At 37.3% G+C, this 20,939-nt stretch overlaps 1 protein-coding gene across 3 annotated transcripts in view; it reads left to right on the top strand.

Moving 5' to 3' along the window:
• The window catches only part of RB1CC1 (RB1 inducible coiled-coil 1), a 96,789-nt gene that overhangs the window by 52,013 nt on the left and 23,837 nt on the right, over positions 1–20,939 (top strand). For all 3 annotated transcript variants that reach the window (XM_033203622.1, XM_033203623.1, XM_033203624.1), the window contains exons 9-15: positions 8,692–8,876; positions 9,128–9,314; positions 9,402–9,483; positions 9,752–9,813; positions 11,449–11,552; positions 12,346–12,472; positions 12,562–14,462. In XM_033203622.1, the coding sequence (XP_033059513.1) occupies positions 8,692–8,876; positions 9,128–9,314; positions 9,402–9,483; positions 9,752–9,813; positions 11,449–11,552; positions 12,346–12,472; positions 12,562–14,462 (2,648 nt within the window). The remainder of the gene's footprint in view (positions 1–8,691; positions 8,877–9,127; positions 9,315–9,401; positions 9,484–9,751; positions 9,814–11,448; positions 11,553–12,345; positions 12,473–12,561; positions 14,463–20,939) is intronic.

Raw genomic sequence — 20,939 nt, 5'->3', positions numbered from 1 at the left:
TCTTTGGTTCTGTTTATATGCTGTTACGTTTATTGATTTGCGAATGTTGAACCAGCCTTGCATCCCAGGGATGAAGCCCACTTGATCATGGTGGATAAGCTTTTTGATGTGCTGCTGAATCCGGTTGCCAGTATTTTATTGAGGATTTTTGCATCGATGTTCATCGGGGATATTGGTCTAAAATTCTCTTTTTTTGTTGTGTCTCTGCCAGGCTTTGGTATCAGGATGATGTTGGCCTCATAAAAAGAGTTAGGGAGGATTCCCTCTTTTTCTATTGATTGAAATAGTTTCAGAAGGAATGGTACCAGCTCCTCCTTGTACCTCTGGTAGAATTCAGCTGTGAATCCATCTGGTCCTGGACTTTTTTTGGTGGTAGGCTATTAATTGTTGCCTCAATTTCAGAGCCTGCTATTGGTCTATTCAGGGATTCAACTTCTTCCTGGTTTAGTCTTGGGAGAGTGTAAGTGTCCAGGAAATTATCCATTTCTTCTAGATTTTCTAGTTGATTTGCGTAGAGGTGTTTATAGTATTCTCTGATGGTAGTTTGTATTTCTGTGGGGTCGGTGGTGATATCCCCTTTATCATTTTTTATTGCGTCTATTTGATTCCTCTCTCTTTTCTTCTTTATTAGTCTAGCTAGCGGTCTGTCAATTTTGTTGATCTTTTCAAAAAACCAACTCCTGGATTCATTGATTTTTTGGAGGTTTTTTGTGTCTCTATCTCCTTCAGTTCTGCTCTGATCTTAGTTATTTCTTGCCTTCTGCTAGCTTTTGAATGTGTTTGCTCTTGCCTCTCTAGTTCTTTTAATTGTGATGTTAGAGTGTCAATTTTAGATCTCTCCTGCTTTCTCTTGTGGGCATTTAGTGCTATAAATTTCCCTCTACACACTGCTTTAATGTGTCCCAGAGATTCTGGTATGTTGTATCTTTGTTCTCATTGGTTTCAAAGAACATCTTTATTTCTGCTTTCATTTCGTTATGTACCCAGTAGTCATTCAGGAGCAGGTTGTTCAGTTTCCATGTAGTTGAGCGTTTTGGATTGAGTTTCTTAGTCCTGAGTTCTAGTTTGATTGCACTGTGGTCTGAGAGACAGTTTGTTATAATTTCTATTCTTGTACATTTGCTGAGGAGTGCTTTACTTCCATTATGTGGTCAATTTTGGAATAAGTGCGATGTGGTGTTGAGAAGAATGTATATTCTGTTGATTTGGGGTGGAGAGTTCTATAGATGTCTATTAGGTCCGCTTGGTGCAGAGATGAGTTCAATTCCTGGATATCCTTGTTAACTTTCTGTCTCGTTGATCTGTCTAATGTTGACAGTGGAGTGTTGAAGTCTCCCATTATTATTGTATGGGAGTCTAAGTCTCTTTGTAGGTCTCTAAGGACTTGCTTTATGAATCTGGGTGCTCCTGTATTGGGTGCATATATATTTAGGAGAGTTAGCTCTTCCTGTTGAATTGATCCCTTTACCATGATGTAATGGCCTTCTTTGTCTCTTTTGATCTTTGATGGTTTAAAGTCTGTTTTATCAGAGACTAGGATTGCAACCCCTGCTTTTTTTTGTTCTCCATTTGCTTGGTAGATCTTCCTCCATCCCTTTATTTTGAGCCTATGTATGTCTCTGCATGTGAGATGGGTCTCCTGAATACAGCAGACTGATGGGTCTTGACTCTTGATCCAGTTTGCCAGTCTGTGTCTTTTAATTGGAGCATTTAGTCCATTTACATTTAAGGTTAATATTGTTATGTGTGAACTTGATCCTGCCACTATGATATTAACTGGTTATTTTGCTTGTTAGTTGATGCAGTTTCTTCCTAGCCTCGATGGTCTTTACATTTTGGCCTGTTTTTGCAATGGCTGGTACCGGTTGTTCCTTTCCATGTTTAGGGCTTCCTTCAGGGTCTCTTGTAAGGCAGGCCTGGTGGACAAAATCTCTAAGCATTTGCTTATCTGTAAAGGATTTTATTTCTCCTTCACTGATGAAGCTTAGTTTGGCTGGATATGAAATTCTGGGTTTAAAATTCTTTTCTTTAAGAACGTTGAATATTGGCCCCCACTCTCTTCTGGCTTGTAGAGTTTCTGCCGAGAGGTCTGCTGTTATTCTGATGGGCTTCCCTTTGTGGGTAACCCGACCTTTCTCTCTGGCTGCCCTTAAGATTATTTCCTTCATTTCAACTTTGGTGAATCTGGCAATTATGTGTCTTGGAGTTGCTCTTCTGGAGGAGTATCTTTGTGGCGTTCTCTGTATTTCCTGAATTTCAATGTTGGCCTGCCCTACTAGGTTGGGGAAGTTCTCCTGGATGATATCCTGAAGAGTGTTTTCCAACTTGGTTCCATTTTCCCCCTCACTTTCAGGCACCCCAATCAGACGTAGATTTGGTCTTTTTACATAATCCCATACTTCTTGCAGGCTTTGTTCATTTCTTTTCTCTTTTTTCTTTTGGTTTCTCTTCTCGCTTCATTTCATTCATTTGATCCTCAATCGCTGATACTCTTTCCTCCAGTTGATCGTCGGTTACCGAAGCTTGTGCATTTGTCACGTATTTCTCGTGTCATGGTTTTCATCTCTGTCATTTCGTTTATGATCTTCTCTGCATTAATTAGTCTAGCTGTCAATTCTTCCACTTTTTTTTCAAGATTTTTAGTTTCTTTGCGCTGGGTACGTAATTCCTCCTTTAGCTCTGAGAGGTTTGATGGACTGAAGCCTTCTTCTCTCATCTCGTCAAAGTCATTCTCTGACCAGCTTTGATCCGTTGCTGGCGATGGGCTGCGCACCTTTGCAGGGGGAGATGTGCTCTTATTTTTTGAATTTCCAGCTTTTCTGCCCTGCTTCTTCCCCATCTTTGTGGTTTTATCTGTCTCTGGACTTTGATGATGGTGACGTACTGATGGGGTTTTGGTATAGGTGTCCTTCCTGTTAGTTTTCCGTCTGACAGTCAGAAGGACTGTCTGTTGGTCTGTTGGAGATTGCTTGAGGTCCACTCCAGACCCTGTTTGCCTGGGTATCAGCAGCAGAGGTTGCCGAAGATAGAATATTGCTGAACAGCGAGTGTACCTGTCTGATTCTTTCTTTGGAAGTTTCCTCTCAGGGGTGACGCCACCCTGTGAGGTGTGGGGTGTCAGACTGCCCCTAGTGGGGGATGTCTCCCAGCTAGGCTACTCAGGGGTCAGACTGCCTACCTGAGCAGGCAGTCTGTCCGTTCTCAGATCTCAACCTCCGCGTTAGGAGATCCACGGCCTCTCCCCAAAGCTGTCAGACAGAGTCGTTCGCGTCTGCACGGCCCCCGCTCTTTCCCCTAATGGACTGCAGCTGTGCGCTGTCCGCAGAGGTAGAGTCTACAGAGACAGGCAGGCTTCCTTGAGCTGCTGTGAGCTCCACCCAGTTCGAGCTTCCCAGCGGCTTTGTTTACCTACTTAAGCCTCAGCAATGGCGGGCGCCCCTCCCCCAGCCTCGCTGCTGCCTTGCGGATAGATCCCCCAGACGGCTGTGTTAGCAGTGAGGGAGGCTCCCTGGGCGTGGGACCCTCCCGGCCAGGTGTGGGATATATTCTCCTGGTGTGCCTGTTTCCTTAAAGCGCAGTATTTGGGTGGGAGTTACCCGATTTTCCAGGTGTTGTGTGTCTCAGTTCCCCTGGCTAGGAAAAGGGATTCCCTTCCCCCTTGCGCTTCCAGGTGAGGCGATGCCTCGCCCTGCTTCAGCTCACGCTGGTCAGGCTGCAGCAGCTGACCAGCACCGATTGTCCGGCACTCCCTAGAGAGATGACCCCAGTACCTCAGTTGAAAATGCAGAAATCACCGGTCTTCTGTGTCGCTGCGCTGGGAGTTGGAGACTGGAGCTGTTCCTATTCGGCCATCTTGCTCCGCCCCCTCTTTTTTTTTTTTTTTTTTGAGAGGAGGTTTCGCTCTTACTGCCCAGCCTGGAGTGCAGTGGCGCTATCTCATCTTGCTGTAACCTCTGCCTCCTGGATGCAAGCGATTCTCTTGCCCCAGCCTCCCAAATAGCTGGGATTACAGGTGCCCACCACTACATTCAGCTGATTTTCATATTTTTAATAGAGACAGGGTTTTTCCATGTTGGTCAGGCTGGTCTTGAACTCAGGTGATCCGCCTGCCTCGGCCTCCCAAAGTGCTGGGATTACAGGTGTGAGCCACAGCGTCCAGCCATATATTTGGTGGTGTTTCTTGTAATTCTCACGCTTAACATTCTTGCATTTTCATGTACCTGATTTTTTTTAAATAAAAAAAAATAAATATTATGAGGCCTAGGATAACATTTTCTTCTGCAGAGAATTTATATTTGCTTTTGGTAGGTACTTTGGGCAGTTACCATCATAAATTACTTTAGTTCAGTTTCAGAGATTTGGATGATTGGAAGTTGGTATTCTAGTTCTTGGGATGGCTGTTCTACTTTTAGTTTACCCTTAATCATAGGATATAGGTTTTAGGGATCTGAACGCAAACAAATTCTGTTCCATTGTACCTTTCCTTGGCTGGCTCTGGTCTTCAATTTTCAATTTTCTAGCCCTTCAGGAAAGTCAGGACTGCTGACTGCTTATTTTTAATTTTGGATTCCTCTTCAAGAATCAACAGAATTCCTCAGAGCAAAGCATTCCTAGTCACCTAACTTCTCCTCTCAGTTTCGTTCTTCTCCTGGATTCTAGCCCTTTCACGGTGCCTGGCTTCTTCACTGACTTCCTAGATCTCCCATCCCTAAAGCCACAGGGAGCTTGATCGACATTACAGACTACCATTACTAGAGACAGAACTCTGCATTCCTGATCTTTTGCTTCTTCTGCAGTGTTGTTGTTTTTTAACTTCCATAGAATGAATCAAACAAAATTTATTTAACCATACTTCTTTTGGTGATTATTTAGTTTATTTCAGTTTTTCCATATTAGAAATATTCATTGAATATCGCAATATACCCATTTTTACATGCATGTTCTAGTATTTCTGCAGGCACAATCTCCAATAATGGGATTGTTGGATTAAGGTGTTTGTTCATTTTAAATATTAATTAATAATGTTCTAATGCCTGCCATAGAAGCAAAGTCAGTCAACACTTCCAGTAGGTAAGGAGAAGAGTAATTTCTCTGTTATCAGTGTTTGCCATGTATTTACTCTGAATTGTCATTCTCCACATTTTCTTCTTCATGTTTTTGTTAGAATTTTTCATATATTATCTAGATAATTCTTTGTCTATTATAGATTATACAGATACTGTCTCTGTTGATAATTTATATGGATTGAAAATCAGAAGCTTTAAATTTTGGTGCAGTCAAATTCATTACTACATTTATTCATATTATGAACCCATCATTCTATAAAAGCCTATGGATTTCTTTATAACTGTTTTTCAGATTGAATAAACCAGGACTTTCAATTCTCTTACCTTAGATACTCCAGTTTTCTCTGTCTGCTTTTTCTTTGCTCCCCTTAATCTCTCAATATTTTAAAATATTGCTGTTAGTCCTCCTGCTTTGTATCACTTGAAGAGTCAATTAGGCAGGTACGTTGGATGGTTTTGTATTTGTTAATAATATAAAAAGATATTTATTGCTCATATTGCCCGCAAGTCTACTTGGTTTCAGCAAATGGAGTTTTGTCATACAAGGAAAAGTATTTTTCTGGGAATGTAGTTGGGTGATAATATTATTTTCTCAAAATGGAAGAATGCATTATTTGCGTATTTGAGGTTTTCTTGTTTGCTTTCTAAATCTGACCATTTAACCTCCCTGAATCCAAACTGAAGTAAAATTGAGTGAAAATTTCTGTTCTGATGAAAATTACAAAATTAGTTTTTGTTGTCTTATGCTCATAGAGCATCCTGTTTCAACATCTTAGTTCCCCCCAATTTATTTGTAGTATTTTGCTATTGTTTTAAACTATGGTAGCTCATGGAATATAAAGAACACCAAATGAATACTATAGATAATATTCTTACTTTTATAAAATATCTTTTCTTTATTTGATACCTGAGTGGTATAGTCCTTTTAAACATTTTGAGGCAATTAAATATTTGATTATTTAAGTTCTCCAATGGATATTTTTTGATACTCCTAAGTATTCATAATAAGTGTATTTAGAAGTCATCTATGTTGTCTGGTTGTATATTGGGAGCAAAATTGTAAGGTAGAAATGTAGACCCCGAGGTAGACAGTTTTCAGTTGAGTGTGCCTGAGTGAATCTGAGTGTGAGAGGATTCAGTTAGTAAGCTTATTTTCAGTGAGCTCATGAGAGAAAAGGGATACCCAGTTGAAGCTAGGAGGTATATGGTAAGTGAGACAACTTTTCACACCTGTATTGTCATGATTTGGGCTGCCAAGGGATGTACAGAGTCAAGGTTTTAGCAGAAGCATCACTTCCTGAGCCAGACGTTTCCAGTCTTGAAGTCTTGGTCACATCATCAGATTTATTTTCTCTTAGTATGCTATACTTATCCTGTACCGCAATTGTAATTATTAATTACATGCTTTTTAATACAGTCTCTTTCCAGAATACAAGCTCCAAGGAGGCAGGACATCTGCTCTGTCTACAAGGCCTTACCATACATTCCTGATACATACATAATAGGAACACATCAATACTTAATAAAATGAGAATTTGGATTTGTGTTTTTTGAATTTGAGAAATGTTACAATTCTATCTAGCCTCTGGCTAGTGTAAAATTTTTATTTACAGATGTCTCATCAGTTACTTTTGTTGCTGCCAATGGTATTCCCTGTTGCAGATAGTTTGTCAGTACTTCCTTCAGAATGCGGTTGGTGAAAAGTAAATAAATTCAGATTAGCCAGTTTTAGCAGTTGATTTAACATCTTGCTAAACACATTTACAACGTAGTATAATTCATTCTAGCTACAAAGCAATTAAAACTTACAACCACTCCCAATTAAAAAGGGAAAAGAAATTGTGGAAAGGGATTTATTATTTATTGCCTGAACATCTCATAAGATACAGACTATTTCAAATGCCTTTGAAGGGGTAATTTCTTAAAACCACAACATTTATGAGGATTTGTTGTAGACCCTTCTACATGGTTTTGGCAAAAAAACAAAAAACAAAACAAAACAAAAACCTCACTCACCAAACCAATGAAGCTGTGTAACACTGGAGCCCTGAATGTTCATTCTCTAGCCATTCGTATCCTTGAGGGGTATCAGCAAAATTAGGAAGTATCAGGGAGTTTTCTTCCCAAACGAAAGTTGGCAGAATGCATCTGAAACAGGATTGTGAGTACTGTAGTGCTATCATGTAGCTGTCAAACCTTATTTGTGTGTAGAAATATTAGTAATTAGTACTACATGATTTGTGAGGATTTTTTCTATTTAGTCTGGATTATATTGAGGATGGTTGAGCAAATATGGAATTCAGTTTATTGAAAAATAGTATTTTTTCCTTCTTTTAGCAATACAGTATTTACATTCTTTGGTGTCAGGAAATCCTTTACTAATGGTCTAGAATTTAGATTTGGGATTGATTCTATATTTTTCATGGATTCAATAAAAAGTAATTGAAAACCAGACTTTGCGAAAGGAGATAAAAGTAGCAAATTGTTTTTTAATAGATTACATTGTAGAAAAATTATAGTTGCAGTTAACCAAAGAGTATCTTGAAAGGAAAAAGCATACAGTTACTATAAAAATTGTCTTGTTTTCAGATATTGAACCAATTTGACTTTAATATACATCATTTAAATCTAAATATTGTAATATTTAGGAAAAACATGAAACAGAACTACCAGAAAATTGGAAGACACACTTATCCTTTAGCTGGGCATAAAGTTAAGTTCCTAGAAGGATAATGATTTATTTACAGTATCAATACAGCAATCAGATGGATGTACAAAACCTAAAGCATTATTACATATAAGCCACTTAGTATATAGCATAGGAAAAAGCTTTGTGGTAGCAATAAAGTATGAAGTAACAACCTTATTAAGTTATCTTTGGACCATATATAAAGAAAACTAAATATACTTGAGAGAGATGAAGGAAGATTATGGCAAATCTATCGAAATTAATTAGTAACTTAAACAATCCCTACTTGACAGATACACCGTTTACCTACAAAAACAAATGAGTAAGGACAGCTAAGAAAAACAGAAAAAAGGTTTTTCTACCAAATAATAAAGTATTAACTGTGTGCAAAATCACACAATTCAGTCATTGTCCTAGTGATGGGAGCACAGATCAGTGGAACAAAATATAGTCCAGAGATAACTGGAGAGGGCAGTGACTTTTTCGATAAATATTATAAGGGCATTTTATTATTTTTGTATTTTGGGAAAGTATCTAATATACTATTGTATAATGTTTGCTAGGTTAAATCCCTCATTGTTTTTCAGTGACCTTGTTTTATTTGTGCTGTGACTGACCGATAGTGCTATAGGAATCTAGACACACAGCTTCTAGTTCTCATCGACTGCTAAGTATATCCTTGGCTAAGTGGCTTTATCTTTCCAGCCTTTATTTTCTTCTAGTTTGAAAAATTAAAGATGAGCATAGGATTCTTAAAAATTCTAGGTCTTGTGCCATTTATGCATCTTCTACATTCAAGAAAAATAGAGGATTTAAAAATACTGTTAGAAGGCGCAGAATGGGTTGTGTTTAACATAAAGATTTTCCACTTAACTGAATGTCCATACCTTTCATGAAACAAAATTAATGTCGTTTGAAACACTTTTTTTCTCAAAGGGATTTTTAGCTAATCAGAAGAGAGCTGAAAACTTAAAGGATGCATCCGTATTACCTGATTTATGCCTGAGTCACGCGAATCAGTTGATGATTATGTTGCAAAATCATAGAAAACTGTTAGATATTAAACAGAAGTGTACCACTGCCAAACAAGAACTAGCAAATAACCTACATGTCAGACTGAAGTAAGTGATTCATTTATATATCTGTTTTAAGATGTTTAGAGTTGGTGTTTATATTTATTTCTCCCAAATGATAGGGTGATTTTTCCCTTGCCATTTTATTGAAATACCTTATTGATGAATTTTGGAATTAGACTATTTTTGTAGAGCTTATATATCTTGATTTCTTTGGCTTAACTAAGTTAGTAAACTTACTAAGTAAGTAACTAAGTAAAGTTTTGTGAATTTTGAAAATAATGGATTTTATTCTCTAGGTGGTGTTGCTTTGTAATGCTTCATGCTGATCAAGATGGAGAGAAGTTACAAGCTTTGCTCCGCCTCGTGATAGAGCTGTTAGAAAGAGTCAAAATTGTTGAAGCTCTTAGTACAGTTCCTCAGATGTACTGCTTAGCTGTTGTTGAGGTTGTAAGAAGAAAAATGTTCATAAAACACTACAGGGAGGTATGCAAGTTGAATTCTATTTTAAATGTATATGAAGTTTAACAAATTGGTGTATGTTTATGTTTAACATAAGCGTTCCTCTTCTAGTGGGCTGGTGCTTTAGTGAAAGATGGAAAGAGATTATATGAAGCAGAAAAATCAAAAAGGGAATCCTTTGGGAAATTATTTAGTAAGTGTTCATTAATAATTTCAATTACTTTTGTAAAGGAAAAAAGTTTTTATAAACTTGGATTTTCTGTAGCATACTTTATGTATATGCTGTTAATTACCATTGATATCTAGGAAATACTCCTTTTAAAGTGTATAGAATTGAATCCATTGTTAAATTTTAAACTTGAAGTACTGTCAACTTTTAGTTTACTTTTTCAAAAACCAGAGATAATTTTTTGCCTTAAATAAAGCTCTAAAATAACCATATTGTTAATTTCTTTATACAGGGAAGTCTTTTTTAAGAAATCGTCTGTTTAGGGGACTGGACTCCTGGCCCCCTTCCTTTTGTGTATGTATTTATTTTCTAACCATGACTAAATTCCATATGTTTTAAAACCTTTTTTCCAGAAGTAGAGGCATTTATCAGAAACTTGCAGAAATTGTTGTGGTTTTAAAAAAATCAAAATAAAAGTGTTTTTGACTTTAAAAGTCAGCATAAAGCTTGATAAAAGTCAGCTTAAAGATTGATATTTGCATTCATAATTTTTATAAAGAATCTTCATAACACAGGAAGATACATTATACAGCACTGTTAGGATTGGTAGAAATAGATTCACTTAGTTTTTTTTTGTTTTCTTGTCTCTTCCTTTTTTTCTTTCCACCCTTCCCTCCTCTTTCTTCCACTGCTCTTCTCCCTCCCTCCTCCTTTACAGCCTCTGCCTAGTCCTTGCCCTTCTATATTTTCACACCACCCCCCTTTATATTTTGACAAATCAGAATAATAAAGCCTCAGTTAGACTTCACTGAAATTAAACATTAGTTTGGTATATTTCTTAACCATTATTATCTGGGGTCATTAATTTTATTACATAAGAAGAAACATTTCCACGATCAAAGCAATATGGGGACTTTTACTCCCATCTACTTACTGCTTAGCTGTGTTGTTGTTTTGGAGACAGAGTCTTGCTCTGTTGTCCAGGCTGGAGTGCAGTGGCACGATCTCGTCGCACTGCAACCTCTACCTCCTGGGTTCAAACTATTCTTGTGCCTCAGCCTCCCAAGTAGCTGGGACTACAGGTGCCCGCCACCACATCTGGCTAAGTTTTTGTATTTTAGTAGAGATAGGGTTTCACAATGTTGGCCAGCTGATCTCAAACTCCTGGCCCCAAGTGTTTTTGCCCACGTTGGCCTCCCAAATTGTTCAGGTTACAGGCGTGAACCACGACACCCAGCTGTGCTTAGCTGTTAAACATGTTTCTGTACTGCAGGATTTCTTAGTGTTTTAAATGTATGCATTTTTTAATATCTAAGAATTGGTGACATAGCCATTCCCATACTTATTTATCCGAGAACTCTTTTTTATGAAGAACATCTTGACATCTCCACATCTGCTTGAGTAATGATTTAAAACTATTGAAGTTTTTTTTAATGCAACTCTTGGCAATTTTATAAATAACGAATTGGTAGGATTTACCAGTTAATATTTTTTACAGAAGCTAAAATTGACCAAAACTTTGTCTTCTGGAATATGTAATGGAAAGGTCAAGGGAACAGCAAATAAGAAAGTGTTACATGGAAAAAAAAAATACATGTGTATATTTTAATATATTAGTGACTTTAACGTGGTAAATATATATATACTTACATATTTACCATATATACACACACACACACACACACATGCACACATACACATACATATAGGATAGGAATACTGTAATTCCCATAAAATGATGCTAAACGCAGAGAAGGGGAGGAACAAGCGCATCCCTTGATCACTAGCAGTTCACGTCACAGTTTACTAAAGGCTCAGAAAAATAATATGCCATATCTTTATTGAATGATATTTCTTTTTTTGTTGCTTAATCATTTAAAGCATTTTAGTTTGGTATAGTAAATTTAATTATAGTAAGAAATCATATAAATTTGCCCTCTGTTTTTAGTTGAAAAAAATTTTTTTTAATTAATTTATTTTTTGGTACAGACTCAGAAGCCTCGAAAGTTTGACTGTGAACTTCCAGATATTTCATTAAAAGATTTACAGTTTCTGCAATCATTTTGTCCTTCGGAAGTTCAGCCATTCCTCAGGTAAATGTCATCAGTATTTTAATCTAATTTATAACCTTAAAATGTTTTTATTATTCTGGAGTTGTGCCAGGTAGTACCAGTAATCTTAAGAGGTGCCAAGATAAGAAATATTTATGATAGACTGGCTTTCCTGTGACTGCTTTGAGAAATATCTGAGGAATAAAAAATGATGGAAAATGAAGGTAAAGTAAAGGAAGGTATGCCTTACACGTAATTGTTTTTTTCCAGTAGAAACTTTTTGCATGCTGTTGGGAAATTTCTGACTTTATATATATATATATTATATATATATATATATATATATATTTTTTTTTTTTTTTTTCTTGAGACGGAGTCTCGCTCTGTCTGTCTCAGACAGGCTCGCCCAGGCTGGAGTGCAGTGGCACGATATTGGCTCACTGCAACCTTCACCTCCCATGTTCCAGCAATTCTCCTGCCTCAGCCTCCTGAGTAGCTGGGATTACAGGAGCCCATCACCACGCCCTGCTAATTTTTGTATTTTTAGTAGAGATACGGTTTCACCATGTTGGCCAGGCCAGTGTCGGACCCCTGACCTCGTGATCCACCCGTCTAGGCCTCCCAAAGTGCTGGAATTATAGGTGCGATCCACCACGCTTGGCCCTAAGTTTTTACTTCACTGATTATGACACAAAGTTCTTAAAGTACTTCTGGTATTAATTTTAAAAGGAATGATAAGGCTCTTGTTATTTTTGACATATCAAAATATTTGGTAGCAGTTATCTGCTATTTCATTAAGAAATCAGAAGTCTAATTTTATTGCATTCTGTTTCAGGGTTCCCTTACTTTGTGACTTTGAACCTCTACACCAGCATGTACTTGCTCTACATAATTTGGTAAAAGCAGCACAAAGTTTGGATGAAATGTCACAGACCATTACAGATCTACTGAGTGAACAAAAGGCAAATTCAGTTCTTTCAAACAGTTTTCTTCATTAGTGTAAAATGTTTGTGTTGGTGCAGCTCTTTAAGCCTTTCTTTCTGTTTTCCAGGCATCTGTGAGTCAGACATCCCCACAGTCTGCTTCTTCACCAAGGATGGAAAGTACAGCAGGAATTACAACTACTACCTCACCGAGAACTCCTCCACCACTGACTGTTCAGGATCCCTTATGTCCTGCAGTTTGTCCCTTAGAAGAATTATCTCCAGATAGCATTGATGCACATACATTTGATTTTGAAACTATTCCTCATCCAAACATAGAACAGACTATTCACCAAGTTTCTTTAGACTTGGATTCATTAGCAGAAAGTCCTGAATCAGATTTTATGTCTGCTGTGAATGAGTTTGTAATAGAAGAAAATCTGTCATCTCCTAATCCTATAAGTGATCCACAAAGCCCAGAAATGATGGTGGAATCACTTTATTCATCAGTTATCAATGCAATAGACAGTAGACGTATGCAGGATACAAATGTATGTGGTAAGGAGGATTTTGGAGATCATGCTTCTCTGAATGTCCAGTTAGAAAGATGTAGAGTTGTTGCCCAAGACTCTCACTTCAGTATACAAACCATTAAGGAAGACCTTTGCCACTTTAGAACATTTGTACAAAAAGAACAGTGTGACTTCTCAAATTCATTAAAATGTACAGCAGTAGAAATAAGAAACATTATTGAAAAAGTAAAATGTTCTCTGGAAATAACACTAAAAGAAAAACATCAAAAAGAACTACAGTCTTTAAAAAATGAATATGAAGGTAAACTTGACGCACTAATAAAGGAAACTGAAGAGAATGAAAACAAAATTAAAAAATTGAAGGGAGAGTTAGTATGCCTTGAGGAGGTTTTACAAAATAAAGATAATGAATTTGCTTTGGTTAAACATGAAAAAGAAGCTGTAATCTGCCTGCAGAATGAAAAGGATCAGAAGTTGTTAGAAATGGAAAATATAATGCACTCTCAAAATTGTGAAATTAAAGAACTGAAGCAGTCACGAGAAATAGTGTTAGAAGACTTAAAAAAGCTCCATGTTGAAAATGATGAGAAGTTACAGTTATTGAGGGCAGAACTTCAGTCTTTGGAGCAAAGTCATCTAAAGGAATTAGAGGACACACTTCAGGTTAGGCACATACAAGAGTTTGAGAAGGTTATGACAGACCACAGAGTTTCTTTGGAGGAATTAAAAAAGGAAAACCAACAAATAATTAATCAAATACAAGAATCTCATGCTGCAGTTATCCAGGAAAAAGAACAACAGTTACAGGAATTAAAACTCAAAGTTTCTGATTTGTCAGACATGAGATGCAAGTTAGAGGTTGAACTTGCATTGAAGGAAGCAGAAACTGATGAAATAAAAATTTTGCTGGAAGAAAGCAGAGCCCAGCAGAAGGAGACCTTGAAATCTCTTCTTGAACAGGAGACAGAAGATTTGAGAACAGAAATTAGTAAACTCAACCAAAAAATTCAGGATAATAATGAAAATTATCAGGTGGGCTTAGCAGAGCTAAGAACTTTAATGACAATTGAAAAAGATCAGTGTATTTCTGAGTTAATTAGTAGACATGAAGAAGAATCTAGTATACTTAAAGCTGAATTAAACAAAGTAACATCTTTGCATCACCAAGCATTTGAAATAGAAAACACCCTGAAAGAACAAATAATTGAACTGCAGAGTAAATTGAACTCAGAATTGAGTGCTCTTGAAAAACAGAAAGATGAGCAAATCACCCAACAACAAGAGAAATATGAAGCTATTATCCAGAACCTTGAGAAAGACAGACAAAAATTGGTCATCAGCCAGGAACAAGACAGAGAACAGTTAATTCAGAAGCTTAATTGTGAAAAAGATGAAGCTATTCAGACTGCCCTAAAAGAATTTATATTGGAGAGAGAAGTTGTTGAGAAACAGTTATTAGAAAAAGTAAAACATCTTGAGAATCAAATAGCAAAAAGGTAAGAATTCAGTTTAGTCTGTAATTATAAAATTAAAATATCAGTGATTCGTGTGTTTTTGTAAGTGTGTGTAATCGTAGTACCTTGATTTACTCATTTACCTTGGGTAAATGTAGCGACTAGGGTATTTTCATGAAGTAAAAACTTTTACCCTTTGTCAGTGTTTCTTGCAAACACAAATAACAGACTAAATCCATGAATGGCTTTTAAAAAATGAATCAGCAGTTTGGATTTTCAGAGAAATGTTTTGTTGAAAGTTTGAAATGTTTTAAAGAGCTCTTTGTTTTTCCTTCTAAGTTTCTCTCTTTATTTGCAGTTTTTTTCTAAACTCTTCAGTAGAAAATTACTTATATTTATTCTCTTTAAGTTTAGTATATAAAAGACTGTAAAATTGTCTTCTGCATATTGTTTACTAAAGGCTAAATCATAGATAGAAACATGTAGAGTGTTCCTTATTGTTATTTTCTTAATACAATTTCAGTTATTTCCTCTGTGTTTGAAAGATGTTTTTAAATTGCAGGTTTGATACTTTGGTTGTGGATTGGTGTTGTTTTTATATTTTTATTATTGTTACTGTCTGATGTTACTGCCTTTTGATCACAGAAGATGGTTTTTAGTACTTTTATTTTTAATCTTTGAAGGGGGTTTTGTGACCCAATAAACAGTTTCTAGAACATAATTAATACGTCAATTCATTCTATCATTAATTCTCCAAGTGAATATATATATATATTTCAACCTGTGTCTTGCCTTATCCCTTTTAAACAGTCTCCACCTGAAAAATTTCATTAAAATCCATTGTTTGTCTCCATGTCTTCTGGACAGGACACATACTTATGTTGAATAAGAACATAATAGAAACCTCCCTCCCCTGTATCATGTGAAGTGAAAATTTTAGGAATTTTACTTGGCCTTTTCTACCATAATAGTCCTTGTTCCACGAGTAAGGGAAGCAACACGGGGATTCTGCCAGTCTGTAAGGATGAGTATCCCAAATCCAAAATGCTCCAAGATCTGAAACTTTTTGAGCCCTGACATGATACTTAAAGGAAATGCTCATTGGAGCCTTTTGGATTTTGGATTTTCACATTTGGTATACTCAACTGGTAAATATAACACAGGTATTCCAGAATCTGAAATTCAGAACACGTTGCTCCCAAGCATTTCCATTAAGGGTTATTCATCTTGTTCCTGTCTTGATGAGGGAACCATTGGGTCCAAACTCTTATCACATGAGCACCAATAATCTCCTCCTCCTGGTGGACCACAGTCACTACAGTCCTCTCAGAGCCGGTGTTAAGTATTCCCCCAGAAGTCTGGAAAATGGCTGTAGATCTCTTCGGCATTGTAGTTGATAACTAACTCAGATCTTGGAATTGGGTGAAGGTTAGAATTCTCTTGATAAGCTAAGCCTCTGCATACTAGATTTAGAGTTTTCTATTTTGTTTTGTTTTTACAGTTTTAATAGGTCTTTAACCGGTTCATTATATTAGGGCCTACGGACAACCACGACCGCAGATTTCTCTGGGTCAAAACCTTCTAATTTACTGCTCTGGCTCTGTTGCCTGTGGTAGAGCCGCATTATGTTTCTGGTGGTGAAATGCCACTAATTGACCTCTGCCACTCCAGAAGCCTGTCATTCCCATAAATTCATTGAATTTCAGTGTTCTCATCTCCCTCTGCTCTCCGTTTTCTACAGAGCACCACTACAGAGCCTTTTAAGCATGTATTTTGCAAAGCCTTGGTAAAGAATGTATTCTCTGGGCCCTCTGAGGGTTTAAGTAATAAATCCCTTCCAGTATACCTGCCTTTGGATGCCTTCTTGTAGATCAGGAGTCAGCAAACTTGTTTTTGTTTATGTTTTGGTTTTGTTTTGTTTTTGAGACAGAGTTGCGCTCTTGTTGCTCAGGCTGGAGTGCAGTGGCATGATCTCTGCTCACTGCAACCTCCGCCTCCCAAATTCAAGCAGTTCTCCTGCCTCAGCCTCCCGAGTAGCTGGGATTATAGGCATGTACCACCACGCCTGGCTAATTTTGTATTTTTAATAGAGACAGGGTTTCTTCATATTCGTCAGGCTGGTCTCAAACTCCTGACATCAGGTGATCCACCTGCCTCGCTTCCCAAAGTGCTGGGATTACAGATGTGAGCCACCATCCCTGGACAGCAAACTTGTTTTTTAAAGGTCCAGATAGTAAAAATTTTAGCATTTGCAGATCACACACAGACTTATTAATATAATCTGTATGTGTGTGTTTACCATCTTTTAAATATGTGAAAAACAAGAACAGTGGCTCTCTAACTTCTGTCACAGTATCTTTATGCTCTCAAAAAATTGACTCCAAACTGATTTTGTTTATAGGGATTATGTCAATATTTCTGTACTAAAGATTAATACCAAGAAATTGAAACTTAGCCATTTTCAAATAACCTTATTACATGTTGGCATATGTAAGACTTTTTTTTTTTTTTTTGAGACAGTCTCACTCTGTTGCCCAGGCTGGAGTGCAGTGGCGCAGTCTCAGCTCACTGCAACCTCCTGGGTTCAAGTGATTCTCCTGCCTCAGCCTCCCGAGTAGCTGGGACTATAGGTGCGTGACACCACACCCAGCTAATTTTTATGTATTTTTAGTAGAGACAAGGTTTCACCATATTAGCCAGGATGGTCTTGTCTCCTGACCTTGTGATCCGCCCACCTCGGCCTCCCAAAATGCTAGGATTACAGGCGTGAGCCACCGTGCCTGGCCATACGTAAGACTTTTTAATAAAAACTTGTCTGAAATGAAAACTAGTTAGAAGAGTACCATTGTTCTATATATTTGCAAATCTCTTAAGTTTTGATTGAAGTATATGGAAAAAAAATCCAACCTTATGCTGAATGTAATTGGAAAAAGAAAGGAATATTTAAATAGCCTTTTCAGATGATTGTCGATATTCTTTGTTACTAAATCAAAATTCAGCAAGTGGTAATTTCTGAACATTAGTTTTTATTGCGGAATATGAAGCTATCAGTGGATTTTCTCATAATCTTAACATTTATTGGTACATCTCTTATACTTGAATCTTTTACTCATGCATGATTTTATGGCATCATGAGTTGGTCATTTGGAAAACACTAGTTCACTGAGTTAATACAGATCTTCCAACTGTTAACATATTTTAGAACTAGTAATTTTTACTATATCAAGAATAGTCTAAGAAAAAACAACCTCCCCTTTTTCCTGCCCACTTTGAGTGCCTTGTGGTGAAAGATAAAATGACTACACATAAAGTTTGGTGCTAATGTCTTTAATGTGTGTTCCGGTGCCAGCGGTTTTATCATCGGTGCCAATATTAACAAGTTGAAAAATGACATCACTTTAGTGTTACTGTGAAAACAGTTGTGAGTTCACTCGTTCTCTGAATGTGTTTGGTTAACCCTAGGCTTCTGTGGATCACTCTTTGGGAATCATGAGCCTGAAGAAATGATTGGCAAACTTTCTATAGAGGCCTGGATAGTAAATATTTTAGGTTTTGTGGGCCAAATGGTCTCTATCCAAACTACCCAGCTGTACCATTTTAGCAAGACAGAAGTGAGACAATATAAATGAACAGTTTGGCTGTGTTCCAACAAGACTTTAATTATAAAAAACAGCGGATTGGATTTACCTGCCCTTGGTCTAGAGTATCTCATTTTGCCATCTAATTTTCATTTAATGTTGGTTATTCTTAAGTCTACTTTCCGGGCAGTCAACTTAGCAAAGTCTGTCCCTCCTCTTGTAACTCTCATTAGATCCATTCCCATACTTATTTTCTGTTTTTCTGCCAAAATGTATTAAAGATTCTGTAATTGCTTTGCAATTCCTCCTTTGTTAGACTTTTAAATCTCCAGAGATCTGGCAGTTTTGAGTGTAGCAACGGGTCTGAAAGTAATGGTGGGAGATGTTGTTGAAAAGGATCATCTCATTGAGAAGAGGACTACCTCAAGTGAAGGTACACTGATTTCCTCAGAGAAGGTAGAAAAGGCTGTTGCTTCCAGGAAGGGAGGTTTGGTGGGATTTGGAGGCACAGCTGGGACATGTCCCAGAGCCTTGCCCTCCTTAGTCGTCACTGGTTTTCAAACAACTACAAGTGTCTGCTATTCTGCCATGTACTGCCCTGGTCTTCCAGTGTTCTATTTTGCACTGGCAGTGAGGTCATTACTGCTTTCAGATCAGAGAATTAATCTCAGATTTCCATGTTTTATGGGATTTTTTTTTTCCTCTAAAGTCGTTTTTTTGTATCGGGATTGAGCTTATAAAACAATCACTTTTAAATATTTCAGGATTCAAGGGATTAGTATCAGACTTAGAGTTTACACGAATGTTGGGAGAACTGGGAGACTGGATAGTAATCTGGTGAAGGCCAGGAGATCTATAATAGAAAGTCATCTGAACCACCAAAGTTGGTGGCTTAGGAAACTGCTACAGTTCTTTGAAGACTTTCATCAGTTGTCTACCAAGACCCCCAAACAGGTGGTTTACTTGGAAATCTCTTATGAATCTCACATTGCCCACATGTTTGGCTACAACCACCTCCAGAGTCTCTCACTTCAGCATCCCAGGTCAGATGTGGGTATCTTCCACTGGCAAACTCAAACATAGAACCTACTGAGGAAGGAATTCTGGATAATATCCCTGGCTTCTCTGTCATGCAGAGGAAACCTTTGAAGAAGAATGATGCTTATGTGAGGACACAGTCCGGCACATTTCCCTTTCACCACTAGGTTTCTACATATGCCAGAAGCAACATTGAGAAGCCAGCTGCCAAGGAGAAACATTTGTAAGATATGAATACGCAAATTAGCTATGTCTGTAATGTCAAGAGCTCCCACAGTAAATCAATAAGAAAAAGGCGCACAATCTGTTAGAAAAATGGACAGAGATATGACAAGATCAAAGAAGAAATACAAATGGCCAAAATGTAAATACTGTTCGGTCTACTTGTGATTCAGGAAATGCAAGATCAGAATATCTTCTATTTAATTTGGAGTTATTAATAGTTTTGAAAATGTAGGAGAAAGCTTTCTCCTGTACCTTTGTACAAAGAAATGAGAGCAGAGCGTGTGTGTATGTGGTTTTTGTGGGTCGGGAGATCTCCCTACTACATGATTGATGGCCCTGCTCCCAGGAGGTAGTGATATGGATCTGAGTGAGTATGGGTGGGAGCATTTTGATTTTGTAATTCTAATTTCAAAAGAAGAGATTTTTATTTTGTTTATTATTTTTTTGAGACGGAATCTCGCTCTTGTCGCCCAGGTTGGAGTGCAGTGTCGCAATCTCAGCTCACTGCCACCTCTGCCTCCGGGGTTCAAGCGATAGAAGATTTTTTTTTTTGAAAAAACAGTGAACTATTTACTAGGCCGCATTTTAATTTAGTCAGTGTTAAGAGTTCAAGCATCAAGACAATCAAGTTTATGTTCAATGTAAATTTTATAATTGATAGAAATATTTGGATATAATACAGTCCTTTGCTAGAACTGACATTTTTTTTTTTTTTCGTTCTTTAGTGGGCTTTTTTTATTTTTTTATTTTTTTATTTTTTATTATACTTGAAGTTCTAGGGTACATGTGCATAACGTGCAGGTTTGTTACATATGTATACTTATATACCATGTTGGTGTGCTGCACCCATCAACTCGTCAGCACCCATCATTCATCATTTATATCATGTATAACTCCCCAATGCAATCCCTCCCTCCTCCCCCCTCCCCATGATAGGCCCCAGTGTGTGATGTTCCCCTTCCCGAGTCCAAGTGAGCTCATTGTTCAAGAACTGACATTTTAATGGTGGGAAAAACTGTCAACCTTTAGAGATGCTTTTTTTCAAGTTTCCGTGATATTAAAGTTCCCAGCTGATAACAAATGTATCTGCTTCCTTGAGTTTCAATGTCCAGGCCTATTTAAAGTATTCAGATATGCAAAGACAGGATTATGCAAGTTTCTTTTAGGTGGACAACCTTTATTGATGAATTTCTTAGGTTTCTGTGGTAGTGTTGTTAGATTAAATACAGTCATTCCCTCTTCTCTAGTTTCATTTTATGTGATTTCGGCCTTCATGGTTTCACTTACCCCATGGTTCGAAAGTATTAAATGAAATAAACAATTCCTGAGTTTTAAATTGGATACCGTTTTGAGAAGCATGATTTGTCCAGTGTATCCACACTGGACAGTCTCCACACATTAGTCATTTGTTAGCCATCTGGGTTATCAGTATCGCAGTCCTTGTGTTTAAGTAACCTTTATTTAATGGCTCCAGAGCACAAGAGTAATGATGCTGACAATTTGGGTATGCCAAAAAGAAGCCTTGAAGTGCTTCGTTTAAGTGAAAAGATGAAAGTTCTTGATTTAGTAAGAAAAAAAAATTAAATGCTGAGACTGCGAAGATCTACAGTAAGACCCAGTCTATCTGTGAAACTATGCAGAAGGAGACAATTCATTCTCTTTTTGCCATCATACCTCA

The sequence above is a fragment of the Trachypithecus francoisi genome, unplaced genomic scaffold, assembly GCF_009764315.1.
Source record: "Trachypithecus francoisi isolate TF-2019V2 unplaced genomic scaffold, Tfra_2.0 Lachesis_group7, whole genome shotgun sequence".
NCBI lineage: Eukaryota > Metazoa > Chordata > Mammalia > Primates > Cercopithecidae > Trachypithecus > Trachypithecus francoisi.
The sequence above is the reverse complement of the archived record's forward strand: the minus strand, read 5'-3'. Positions and strand labels throughout refer to the sequence as shown.